We start from the raw sequence: 14,052 nt of genomic DNA, 5'->3' as shown, positions 1-14,052 counted from the left end.
GTGGTAATAGACCAACAGAGAAAGGGTTCCGGTGGTAATACAGTAGACCAACAGATAAGGTGGTATGGCGGTTAAACAGTAGACCAACAGAGAATGGGTTCTGTTGGTAATACAGTAAACAAACAGAGAAAGGGTTCCGATGGTAATAGACCAACAGGGAAAGGGTTCTGATGGTAATAGACCAACAGAGAAAGGGTTCCGGTGGTAATTCAGTAGACCAACWGAGAATGGGTTCTGTTGGTRATACAGTAGCCCAACAKGGAAAGGGTTCCGGTGGTAACAYAGTAAACAAACAGAGAAAGGGTTCCGGTGATAATAGACCAACAAATGAAGGGTTCCGGTGGTAATTACCTAGACCAACAGAGAAATGGTTCTGGTGKTAATAGACTAACAGAGAAAGTGTTCTTGTGGTAGTACAGTAGACCATCAGAGAAATGGTTCCGGTGGCAATAKACCAACAGAGAAAGGGTTCCGKTGGCAATAGACCAACAGAGAAAGGGTTCCGGTGGCAATAGACCAACAGAGACCAACAGATACTGTAGCCTGTTGTTGTAGCCACATATTTTCTACCAGACGTTTTCACGAGCCTCATACTTTTCATTTAATTTGATTATACAACGTAATCACCGATGGTTTAGTTGATGGGTTGTGTGGTCTGCATAATGATAAATGAGATTTCCCAAATTAACAGCGACCTGAAATAATCTGTTACAATAAGTGTATCATTATGAACTGGCACTGAATATTWGATTAGTCTTTTTGTTCCTCTACAGCAGTTTCAGGTCAAGACCTATTCTTACCATATCTATAAAGTACATCTTAATGTCCTCGACTTTCTTCCCCTCCACCCTCCCCCTCCCCTCCTCTGACCTGTAGCCCTGCAGGTAGTTCTGTCAGCAGGCAGAGACTGTCTGGTGGCGGGGGACTCGTGCTCCAGCGACGAGACCTGCAGCCCACGTCTGCGGACCCTGCGTCAGTGTGTAGCGGGCAATGGTAGCATGAAGCTKGGCCCCGGGGCCCGGAGCCAGTGCGCCAACGCCGTGTCGGCCCTGCTCTCCAGCCCCCTGCACGGTTGCCAGTGCAAGCGAGGCATGAAGAAGGAGAAGAACTGCCTCAGCATCTACTGGAGTCTCCATCAGTCTGTCATACACGGTGAGCAATTTAGCCAGGTGCTCAGTTATTTGTATTGGATGGGACAGCGGCCAAGTCCATTTATGTAACACAGGTTACAGATATAACTCTCTACCCAGAACATAATGTGGCTGATGCAGCTTAGTCATGATGCCTGGCAAACAGTCAGCTATCAGTCACTACACCTGGTGTCACTGTGGAACAATTGACTGAAGGTCCTTGGAGAGTTTTTTTTTTTTCTGTATTAACCTGCACGAGAGCTAGTAAACGACTACAGGAAATTAATAATGTGTGAATTAGGCTTGGCCATTATCCAGTGTCATGCCTTCTATACCGCTATACCGGGATATTCAGTAATACCAGCCCTGTTTTCAAACCCCATTAATACTCTGTAATCCGAAGGCTAGCAATGCCAACAACTACATGTAAAATCCCATAGAGAATGCTAACTAAATGTTAATGCGCACATTGGGAATATTTTGTACAGTTTCTGAYCTAAACTATACAAGTAACTCAAAAATGCGACCCACAGTTTGCTGCACGCACCAAATAAWTATTAGCCWGCAAGGCTCTTGATCYAGGAGGGGATTCTCTCCTGTTGGAAGAAGCTAACCACTTAGCTAGATAGCTAACTAGTTACTAARTTAGCAAGCCAAATGCACAACTGAAGAGCATTTAGCACATTTTAGACAGTTAACTTAATAGTTCTACGATATCCAGCTGGCAAACATTTAGTAGGGAATTCCATACTTTAATTAGATCACCTGGTGCATGCTGTACAACAGTGAGTGACTCACAAGGCTCCGGTCTCTAGTCTCAACCCCACGTGACTGGGGACTACCGTAAGCTTCATAATAATGACTGGTGAAATTAAGAACACAATGTTCTCTCTCTCCTATTGCACAAGTTGACTGCAGGTATTTATTTWAAAAAGTAGCTACAAATATTCAAATGTCCCCCCAAAAATTCTAATAAATAGTTTCAATGGTATTGATGGTATTGAAAAACCATCCCATGGCTTATTCCAAATACCCCGGTATACGGTATATACGGTATACCAACCAATCCTAGTGTGAATCCTGTTCATTAGCTCCAAAGGGATAATGTGTCATTACCGTGTCATGCAATGTGTCATTCCATATACTCTCAGGACTCAACCTGGTAGAGAGTTACCCTTATGAAGCCATGGAGAGAGACTACGACTACGTTCGTCTGGCCTCCATCACGGCTGGTAAGTACAGTGACCTCGGTTCGTTTTGATCTTACCTCAACCTTTTCACCATGAACCAAAGGATTAATGTTGAAAAGAACCCGTCTTGTATCGTTTAGGTCCCCTGGAAGGCAGCCTTAGGCATAGAATAGTCCACATTGTGTCCTGGAGGCATAGTTAAAAATGAAAGCATTTTCCAAGAGTCTGAACACAATTAGCAATATTACAAATTATATGTTTGTTTCAAAGACCCTCATTTACATCTGATTCATCATTTCATTTTGAAGAAGATATGTACAGAAGAACAATGAACCAGACCAATAGAGGAACTAGATTAGAAATTATTCATACCCCTTCACTTTTCCACATTTTGTTGTGTTACAGTCTGAATTGAAATTAGATTACATAATGACAAAGTGAAAACATGTTTTTAGAAATGATTGCAAATTTATTGAGAATGAAATACTGAAATATTACATTTACAGACGGTACCAGTCAAAAGTTTGGACACACCTATTCATTCCGGGGTTTTTCTTTATTTTTTACAATTTTCTACATTGCAGAATAATAGTGAAGACATCAAAACTATGAAACAACACATATGGAATAATGTAGTAACCAAAAAAGTGTTAAACAAATCAAAATCTATTTTATATTTGAGATTCTTCAAAGTAGCCACCCTTTGCCCTTTACCTTGGCATTCTCTCGACCAGCTTCATGAGGTTGTCACCTGGAATGTATTTAAATTAAACAGGTGTGCCTGTTAAAATTTCATTTGTGGAATTTCTTTCCTTCTTAATGTGTTTGAGCCAATCAGTTGTGTTGTGACAAAGTACTGGTGGTATACAGAAGATAGCCCTATTTGGTAAAAGACCAAGTCCATATTATGTTTTGCTCCCCTGAGGTAGAGTACCTAATGATAAGCTGTAGACCTCACTATCTACCTAGAGAKTTTTCATCTGTATTTTTTGTAGCTGTATAATTACAACCACAGACATCGGTCTGTGGCTGGAACTAAAACCGTGCTCAATGAGCTGTATAAGGCCATAAGCAAACAGGAAAACGCTTATCCAGAGGGGGAGCTCCTAGTGGCCGGGGACTTTAATGCAGGGAAACTTAAATCAGTTTTACCTGATTTCTATCAGCATGTTAAATGTGCAACCAGCGGGAAAAAGTTCTAGACCACCTTTACTACACACACAGAGATGCGTACAAAGCTCTCCCTCTCCCTCCATTTGGCAAATCTGACCATAATTCTATCCTCCTGATTCCTGCTTACAAGCCAAAATTAAAGCAGGAAGCACCAGTGACTCGGTCTATAAAAAAAGTGGTCAGATGAAGCAGATGCTAAACTACAGGACTGTTTTGCTATCACAGACTGGAACATGTCCCGGGATTCTTCCGATGGCATTGAGGAGTACACCACATCAGTCACTGGCTTTATCAATAAGTGCATCGAGGATGTTGTCCCCACTGTGACTGTATGTACATACCCCAACCAGAAGCCATGGATTACAGGCAACATTCCAACTGAGCTAAAGGGTAGAGCTGCCGCTTTCAAGGAGCGGGACTCTAACCCGGAAGCTGATAAGACATCCCGCTATGCCCTCCAACAAACCATCAAACAGGCAAAGAGTCAATACAGGACTAAGATCGAATCGTACTACACCGGTTCCGATGCTCGTCAGATATGGCAGGGTTTGCAAACTATTACAGACTACAAAGGGGAGCACAGCCGAGAGCTGCCCAGAGACACGAATCTACCAGACGAGCTAAATCACTTCTATGCTCGCTTCGTTGGCAAGTAACACTGAAACATGCATGAGAGCATCAGCTGTTCCAAAAGTCTGTGTGATCAGGCTCTCCACAGCTGATGTGAATAAAACCTTCAAACAGATTAACATTGATAAGGCCGCAGGGCCAGACGGATTACCAGGACGTGTACTTCGAGCATGCACTGACYAATTGGCAAGTGTCTTCACTGACATTTTCAACCTCTCCCTATCCAAGTCTGTAATACCAACATGTTTCAAGCATACTACCATAGTCCCTGTGCCCAAGAACACCAAAGTAACCTGCCTAAATGACTACCGACCCGTAGCGCCCACGTCTGTAACCATGAAATGCTTTGAAAGGCTGGTCATGGCTCACATCAACACCATTATCCCAGAAACCCTAGACCCACTCCAATTTGCATACYGCACGAACAGATTCACAGATGATGCAATCTCTATTGCACTCCACACTGCCCTTTCACACCTGGAYAAAAGGAACACCTATGTAAGAATGCTATTCATTGACTACAGATCAGAGTTCAACACCATAGTTCCCTCAAAGCTCATCACTAAGCTAAGGACCCTGGGATGAAACACCTCCCTCTGAAACTGGATTCTGGACTTCCGGACGGGCTGCCCCCAGGTGGTAAGGGTAGGTAACAACACATCCGCCATGCTGATCCTCAACACGGGGGCCCCTCAGGTGTGCGAGCTCAGGCCCCTCCTGTACTCCCTGTTCAACCATGACTGCACGGCCAGGCACGACTCCAACACGATCATTAAGTTTGCYGATGACACAACAGTGGTAGGCCTGATCACCGACAACGATGAGACAGCCTATAGGGAGGAGGTCAGAGACCTGACCATGTGGTGCAAAGATAACAACCTCTCCCTCAACGTGATCAAGACAAAGAAGATGATTGTGGACTACAGGAAAAGGAGGACCAAGCATGACCCCATTCTCATCGACGGGGCTGTAGTGGAGCAGGTTGAGAGCTTCAAGTTCCTTGGCGTCCACATCACCAACCAACTAAACTGGTCCAAGCACACCAAGACAGTCGTGAAGAGGGCACGACAAAGCCTGTCCCAGAGCACCAAGTCCAGGTCCAAGAAGCTCCTAAATAGCTTCTACCCCCAAGCCATAAGACTCCTGAACAGCTAATCAAATGGCTACCCAGACTATTTGCATTGCACAATCCCCCCCCCCTTCTCCTGGATCGCTGCTGCTACTCTCTGTTATTATCTATCCATAGTCACTTTAATATCTCTACCTACCTGTCACGTTCCTGACCTGTTTTCTGTTGTTTTGTATGTGTTAGTCGGTCAGGGCGTGAGTGTGGGTGGGCATTTCTATGTTATGTGTTTCTATGTTGGTAAATGGGTGACCTGATATGGTTCTCAATTAGAGGCAGGTGGTTTTCATCTCCTCTGATTGAGAACCATATTAAGGTAGGTGGTTTCACATTGTTTGTTTGTGGGTGATTGTCGCTGTGTCTGTGTTTATTTGCACCACACAGTACTGTCTCGTCTCGTTCGTTCCTGTTCATGCGTGCTTCGTTATATGTAGTTTGCATGKTCAGGTTAGTCTACGTTGTTTGTTTGTTATTTTGTAAATATTCAAGTATAGTTCGTGTCAGTGTTCGTCGTGTCTAATAAATTCATTCATGTCTACATACCTCGCTGCACATTGGTCATCTGATCCCTCTCTCCTCTCCTCGTCTGAGGAGGAGGACGACGTAGAATGTCGTTACACTACCTACMTACATGTACATATTACCTCAATTACCTCGACACCGCGGTGCCCCCGCACATTGACATTGACTCAGTACCGGTACCCCCTGTATGTAGCTCTGCTATTGTTATTTACTGCTGCTCTTTAATTATTTGTTATTCTTATCTCTTACTACTTTTRTTTTTGGTATTTTCTAAAAACTGCATTGTTGGTTATTAAGGGCTTGTAAGTAAACATTTCACTGTCTACACCTGTTGTATTGGGYGCATGTGACAAATACATTTTGATTTGATTTGATGTCAAGAACAGCTCAAATAAGCAAAGACAAATGACAGTCCATCATTACTTTAAGACATGAAGGTCAGTCAATCCGGAAAATGTCAATAACTTTGAAAGTTTCTTCAAGTGCAGTCGCAAACACCATCAAGCACGATGATGAAACTGGCTCTCATGAGGGTTGCCACAGGAAAGGAAGACCCAGAGTTACCTCTGCTGCAGAGGATAAATTCATTAGAGTTACCAGCCTCAGATTGCAGMCCAAATAAATGCTTCAAAGTAACAGACATCTCAACATCAACTGCGTGAATCAGGCCTTCATGGTCGCGTTGCTGCAAAGAAACCACTACTAAAGCACACCAATAAGAAGAAGAGACTTGTTTGGGCCAAGAAACACGAGCAATGGACATTAGACGGGTGTAAATCTGTCATTTGGTTTGATGAGTCCAAATTTGAGATTTTTGGTTCCAACTGCCATGTCTTTGTGAGACGCAGAGTAGGTGAACGGATGATCTCCGCATGTGTGGTTCCCACTGTGAAGCATGGAGGAGGAAGTGTGACACTGTCTATGATTTATTTAGAATTCAAGGCACACTTAAYCAGCATGGCTACCACAGCCTTCTGCAGCGATACTCCATCCTACCTGGTTTGCGCTTAGTAGGACTATCAATTGTTTTTCAACAGGACAATGACCTAACACATCTCCAGGCTGTGTAAGAGCTATTTGACCAAGGAGAGTGATGGAGTGCTGCATCAGATGACCTGTCCTCCCCAATCACCCGACCTCAACCCAATTGAGATGGTTTGGGATGAGTTGGACCGCAGAGTGAATGTCACATCCTGACCTTAGTTCCGTTTTTGTGTMTCTATTTTAGTTTGGTCAGGGCGTGAGTTAGGGTGGGCAGTCTATGTTCTTTTTTCTAGGTTGTTGTTTTTCTATGTGTTTGGCCTGGTGTGGTTCCYAATCAGARGMAGCTGTTTATCGTTGTCTCTGATTGGGAGCCATATTTAGGTAGCCTGTTTTCCATTGTGTGTTGTGGGTGATTGTTTCCTGTGTTAGTGTTTGTTTCACATTTCAGGACTGTTTCAGTTTTCGTTATCATTCACTTTGTTATTTTTGTATTTTGTCGTGTTCAGTTTTATTAAACTATCATGGACACTTAGCACGCTGCGTATTGGTCCGATTCTTCATACTCCTCGTCTGAAGAGGAGGAAAATCGTTACAGTGAAGGAAAAGCAGCCAACATGAAACGTGTGCGCTGGGAGTCGGGAAGCAAGATCAGGGAGTGAATAATTTAATAAATAAATGAAACAAAATACAAAACAAGAAACACGAACAACACACAGACAGGAAACTGAAAGAGAAACAATAACAACTGGCGAAGGAACCAAAGGGAGTGACATATTTATTTATTTATTTATTTATTTTACCGTTATTTTACCAGGTAAGTTGACTGAGAACACGTTCTCATTTGCAGCAACGACCTGGGGAATAGTTACAGGGGAGAGGAGGGGGATGAATGAGCCAATTGTAAACTGGGGATTATTAGGTGACCGTGATGGTTGAGGGCAACATATATAGGGAAGGTAATCAGGCACGTGCTGGTGTGCGCAATGATGGTGACAGGTGTGCGTCATAACAAGCAGCCTGTTGACCTAGAGGCCAGAGAGGGAGTATACGTGACACAACAAGTGCTCAGTRTATGTGGGAACTCATTCAAGACTGTTGGAAAAGCATTCCAGGTGAAGCTGGTTGAAAGAATGCCAAGAGTGTGCAAAGCTGTCATCAAGGCAAAGGGTGGCTTCTTTGAAGAATCTCAAATATAAAATAGATTTTGATTTGTTGAACACTTTTTTGGTTACTACATGATTCCATATGTAATATTTCATAGTGTTGACGTCTTTACTATTTTTCTGTAATGTAAAAAACAGTAAAAATTCTAGAAAAACCCTTGAAGGAGTAGGTGTGTCCAAACTTTTGACTGGTWCTGTAAGTAAATGCACCTTTGGCAGCGATTACAGCTGTGAGGCTTTCTGGGTAGGTCTTTAAGAACTTTTCACATCTTGATTGTGTAACATTTGCCCAGTATTCTTTTCAAAATACTTCAAGCTCTGTCAAATTGGTTGTTGATCATTGCTAGACAACGATTTTCAGGACCTGCCGTAGATTTAAATCAAAACTGTAACTCGGCCACTCAAACATTCACTGTGTTCTTGAGATGAGGTAGTCATTCAAAAATCATGTTAACCACTATTATTTCACACAGAGTGAGTCCATGCATCTTATTATGTGACTTGGTAAGCACATTTTTACTCCTGAACTTATTTAGAAATACCATAACGAAGGTGTCAAATACTTATTGACTCAAGACATTTCAGCGTTTAATTTTTAATTGATTTGTAAAAAATGAATAAAAACATGATTCCACTTTGACATTATAGGGTATTGTGTGTCGGCCAGTGACCCAAAAAATCTAAATTTAATCAATTTTAAGTTCACGCGGTATCACAACAAAATGTGGAAAAATTTCTGAAGGCACTGTATCACTGATAGGTGATATACCATTTACCCAAAAAGTATTTCTCTGTCTTTCTCTTGTTATTGTATGGTTCTCTGATCCCTCCTTCCCCTTCCGCCAATAGACTCCGAGGCTGGCATGGTGACGGTGAACCGCTGCCTGGATGCAGCCAAGGCGTGTAATGTCGACGACCTGTGCCAGAAGCTCCGCACAGAGTACGTATCTGCCTGCATCAAGCCCTCAGCAAAGTCTGGCCTCTGCAACAAGGCCAAGTGCAGCAAGGCCTTACGCCGGTTCTTTGATCGCATCCCTCCAGACTACACGCATGAGCTACTCTTCTGCCCCTGCACGGACACGGCGTGCGCAGAGCGACGCAGGCAGACCATAGTTCCCGGCTGCTCCTTCGAGGGCTCGGAAAAACCCAGCTGCCTGACACAGATGCGTATTTGCAAGGCTGACTATGTGTGCAGGTGAGTGAGACGCTCCAATAACACAACATACTGACTTATATCCTTTGGGACATAGAGCACAATGAGCTGCTACTGTACCACTTCTTTCTGTTCTTGGTCAAGTTGTGCCTCAGCTCGCTCCCAGAGAGGTAGATCTCTGCGAGCTCATCTATTCCAGTCTTGTACTCAGAGTGTAAGATGTTTAACAGTGCATCCCAAACATATCACTTTTAAAGAAAAACTGTAGTTGTTTGTATTATCTTGTGACCCACCAACTCAACCAAACAAAGACATTCTTTAGTCCTGACCCAGACAGTACCAGCTGTGACCAACCAGTGGGGCCATGACCCATTATTTGGGAACCACCCCTCTATCAACACACAAAACAGAACAAGCAAACCACTCAATCAACAAAATGGTTCAATATTCTACCCCCAAACCCCCTGGAGAGTGTGCTGCAATAACACATAAAATATTTAACACAGATAAAACATAAGATGGATTAGAGTTATCGCTCATTGCAATCGTTGGTCATGAACATTATTTTCACCACCCCTTTTACTGCTCTGGGGCTGAACTAATGATTCTGGCTTGTGGAATGAAACAAATCAAATAAACCAATGCCCCTCACTGCAGTTTGCCACATAGCCTTAAACATACGAGTGTTGTACCAAATCTATAGCACATGGAGATAGCGAAACCCTCTCTTCCTCCAGTGAAAACCATTCAATTAAACATGCTATCTTTACGGTATGCCATCATTGTAATTGGTGTCCGGCCCTTTCTCACTGCTAAACAGTGCTAGTTGTATTGGCTCTGTATAGGTCCCGCCTGGCTCAGTTCCAGTACGACTGCCAACCAGCCGAGTCATCTGCCAACGGTTGCAAGCAGGGGAACTATGGAGCCTGTCTACTCGCCTACACAGGCCTGATAGGTGGGTACAGAGATGGAGAGAGCGAATGTGAAACGGATGGGAGAAAGCCGAACATGTGGAGGAGAGGGTAAATCGATGAATAAAGAACAGGAGAAAGAGAAAATTAAGTGTTTAACATACAGAATGTGAGTGGAGAAAATGTAGCTAGCCTACAGTGTACTGAAATGGAGAAAACAGTTAGATACTGGGGAAATGAGGAGTGAGGGAAGGATAGAAAAGGTAAACTAATGAATAAAGAACAGGAGAAAGAGTGAAAGGAAATGATTACTTTGGAGGGGAAATGAAAGTTGCTATTTAAAGGAGCTACATGTAACAATTTAGCAATAATTCAGATTCCCTTGTGGTTTTCAAAGTATATCTTAGAAATAGCATAAATAGCTTATGCACTGCTTTCTGACCTTATCATAACCCAAATTACATCTGCTGCATGGGCGTAAGGTAATGTTATGTTGTTTATGTTTGCAACCTTACGAACGAGAACCAATCATGAAACAGGAAGATGCTGATGCATGTACCTACACGGAAACTATTTGCTATTTGCAGGTGGAAATGCTAGATGTACCTTCTTTAATACTGTAGGCCTATAATGAATGAGTATGAGTAGGATTTGAGTAGATCTTATTTGTGGAGGTTTAAAGCAGTACARATGTAGGATCTTAATTTGAACCGTATTGTCGTAGAAAAACAATCCTGCAGCAACAGGATTTCAAAGTTTAGTCCATAACGTTGCTTGATCAGTGATTAGGCTATTAGCTTTGTTTTATGCACTCGCTCAAAGAACGTCCATTTCTTTTTCATGCTCTTCAAAAGAGCACAAAGCGACCTAATGCATTTCAAGAGCTTCCTATGGTGCCCTTCAGCACAAACAAACACTTGGCATTTTCATTCCTGGCCTGTATTTATTAAGCACTTGAAAACTTTCCACTCCATTTCAGAACTTGGGAGAGAAATGGCACAACAAACACTTCTAAACCTTTTCAAAGGAAGCACAAATTGAAGCATCTTTGACTTCATAAAAACAAGAAACAGATAACTGTCAAGAATTACCCTCAACACACTTGCATTTCTGCTAATTTCTTGAACAGTATTCCACCTTACATTGTGCGAGTGAACTGTGAATTGCAAATACTGTTCATAAATGTTTTAGTTTGTATAACATTGTAAAAACAGTCTTGTAACAATCGGTCTTTGGAGGGAATAAATATTTGATACTGAACTGAGCACACATTGTTTCTACAGGCAGCTCGATAACTCCCAACTATGTGGATAACTCCACGTCTAGCGTGGCCCCATGGTGCTCCTGCTCTGCCAGTGGGAACCAGAGAGAAGAGTGCTCCGACTTCCTGGAATACTTCACCGACAACGTCTGTCTCAGTGAGTGGCTCCCAATGGCTCCTAATCCATCAAGTCATCACTGAAAGCAGTCTCCAGTGACTTAGGCTGGAGGTTCCATAGGGCTCTGGTCAAAAGTAGTGCACTATATAGGGAGTAGGGTTTAATATGGGATGCAGCCTTAGTGTAGGGTTGTATTCACTAGGCATGAAATGAAGGAAAACAGCCCAAGGTACTATCTGAACTTTTGGAAATATTTTGAAACATTTTGCTACGGTGTTCCCAAACATGAACATGTTTGCAAGGTTTAGACTGGGGAAGAACAAGAGCAACATCATCTTGTATCTCAAAAAAGCGCTATTTCTATAAAGTATTGTTCCTTATGTTCTAATGGTACATGATATGGGGCGGTTTGGAGGAAGGTAGTGATCACTTACAGTTGAATAGCCATCGTGATTGTTAGTGTGAATGTGTGACATCTGCAGCATGTTTTAGAGGATAAAGCAGAACTCCATGAGTTCTGGGGATTTTGCCTGTCAGTGTTTTGTCATGTCTCATGTGCGGTAGCCTACACTCTTAGAAAAAAGCGTTCCAAATGGTTCCTCGGCTGTCCCCATAAGGAGAACCCTTTTTGGTCCCAGGTAGAACYGTTTTTGGATCGAGGTAGAACTATTTTGGGTTCCATGTAGAACCCTCTGGGGAAAGGGTTCTACATAGAACCAAAAGTGTTAGGTTCTAGATAGAAAAATAGGTGCTAACTATGYACTGGTAAATGTATTTACTATACTTGATTTAGATTTTTGCTTAGATGTATTTTCTCTCTGAGGAATGATTCATCCAACACTATGGTTTTCTATTACAATAATTGGTCTGCACAACAATGCCTTTGGAATTATTCAACTWGTTTTTTTCTTGATGATGGAAATAAGGGACGATGTTACTCCTTGTTGAACCTAGCCTATTTTCATTGATGAATACCTGCTGTATCCTTGGTAATTACACCTGGGTGTTCACAGTGCCTTCCCTGAGTGAAAAGGAAATAGGTTATCCCTGTGATTCTAAAGTAATCACTTATTTMTGAATTCACCCTCTCCGTCTTAACGGCTTGTGCATTTATTCCTGTTTTAACAGTTGATGTAAATATTGGCATAGAAGACTCAACCTTAACCCATAATGGCACAGTAATAATTGCGTTATTACATGTAATAAGTGTAATATCACCTCACATGATGGGAGACAAGCTAGTTCCACCTTCTGATGGTTTACAGAGAGGGAAACAAGGATGAAAGACAATATGGTGCTTGTGCGATATGTTTATGATCCCTTATAGAAGATGTAGAGTGCTTTCAACCACATGAACCAGACTTTCAGCTTTATTTCAGGAGCATCATGCGTCAGCACCGTGACTCAGTACACACATTTCCCTGGGATTTTTTCTCTCTCACCCTAATGGTCTTCCATCTCTATTCCAATTTTGCTTATGCCCTTTCTATGTAGTGAATACTTAATTGTCCTTATTATTGACTTTGCTACAGTGTTTTTCATCTGACCTGTTTAAACAGACAGGGGCTATCTTCCTCCCGGAGAGCGCAAGGTAGATCTGGTTTCCACCTGATAGTATGGGCACAAAGTCTAAATTTGCTTTTTGGTCTTCATTTAAGGTTAGAGAGAGACATAAGGTTTGAAGCATGGATAAGGTTATGGTTAAGGTTAGGTTTAAAATGAAATTGTAGAAATAGGCAGGCTTTATGACTTTGTGGCTGTGGTAAACAGTGACGACCAGTAACTCTAAAGCCATCTCCTCTCCTCTCCTCTCCTCTCCTCTCCTCTCCTCTCCTCTCCTTGGTGGCCTCTTCGTCTCCTCTCCTTGGTGGCCTCTCCTTTCCTCGCTTCGCCTCTCCTCTCTTCTCCTCATGACCTCCTCTCCTCAGTGGCCTCTCCTCTCCTTGGTGGCCTCTTCTCTCCATGACAAAAAAGGACACAGAGCGAGGTTCCAGTCTTGTTTGGCCAATGCCACTCGTCTGTGAGTTAATGAGAGGATGTGGAGAGGCAGGTGCAGTTGGGGAAACCTGAAGAGAATACTGAGTATTCGCCTTTTCTTCTCCACCGAGCAAATCCAAACTTGCCCGAGCCAAGCCGCTCAGGCAGAATGCAGAATGGGTCCTGACTGTGCAGTAACTGAATGTRGGCGTGATTGGAAATTGATGAAGACGTGTCAGGTCCATTTCGGGAGCCTTGAGTCAAATTGTCTCTTCTCAAACTGTGCCTGTTGTCATCTTGTTAAACAGGGAATGCCCTCCTGGCATTTGGGAGCGGGACAGATATGGCGCCCACTCCCAGTCTATCGGGACTGCTCAGCCCTGCCGCAGGCAGAGAGAATCATGCCACCACCCCTCTGCCTGCTACCGTGGAGACCACACGGAATGTTCCGGACCCAATTATACCAACACAGGTGTGGTGATTGTTTCATCAGGGTCAGAGCTAGAATGGGAGAAAATAGATACTTGTTCAGTTGTTTGTACAGTATAAAAAAAAGAAGATTTGCCAAGAGTTGAAACCTTTGCCAGTTAAGTTCAGGGAGGTTACAGTTGCATATTTACAGTACTCCCACCCGATCACCTTTAACCTTTGAAATTTGAATCAGAATGATGTCTTAGATTTGGCCCTCGACAGTGAATAATACATCCCTAGTTT

At 42.9% G+C, this 14,052-nt stretch overlaps 1 protein-coding gene across 1 annotated transcript in view; it reads left to right on the top strand.

Annotated features, from left to right (window-relative positions):
* LOC111965897 (GDNF family receptor alpha-4) overlaps positions 1-14,052 on the top strand; it is a 110,666-nt gene that overhangs the window by 95,156 nt on the left and 1,458 nt on the right. The window contains exons 2-7 of the mRNA XM_023990306.1: positions 877-1,152; positions 2,282-2,362; positions 8,768-9,113; positions 9,917-10,026; positions 11,266-11,400; positions 13,647-13,810. Of these exons, the coding sequence (XP_023846074.1) occupies positions 877-1,152; positions 2,282-2,362; positions 8,768-9,113; positions 9,917-10,026; positions 11,266-11,400; positions 13,647-13,810 (1,112 nt within the window). The remainder of the gene's footprint in view (positions 1-876; positions 1,153-2,281; positions 2,363-8,767; positions 9,114-9,916; positions 10,027-11,265; positions 11,401-13,646; positions 13,811-14,052) is intronic.

Source organism: Salvelinus sp. IW2-2015, linkage group LG6.2 (genome assembly GCF_002910315.2).
Source record: "Salvelinus sp. IW2-2015 linkage group LG6.2, ASM291031v2, whole genome shotgun sequence".
NCBI lineage: Eukaryota > Metazoa > Chordata > Actinopteri > Salmoniformes > Salmonidae > Salvelinus > Salvelinus sp. IW2-2015.
This window is presented reverse-complemented; position numbering and strand designations above follow the sequence as displayed.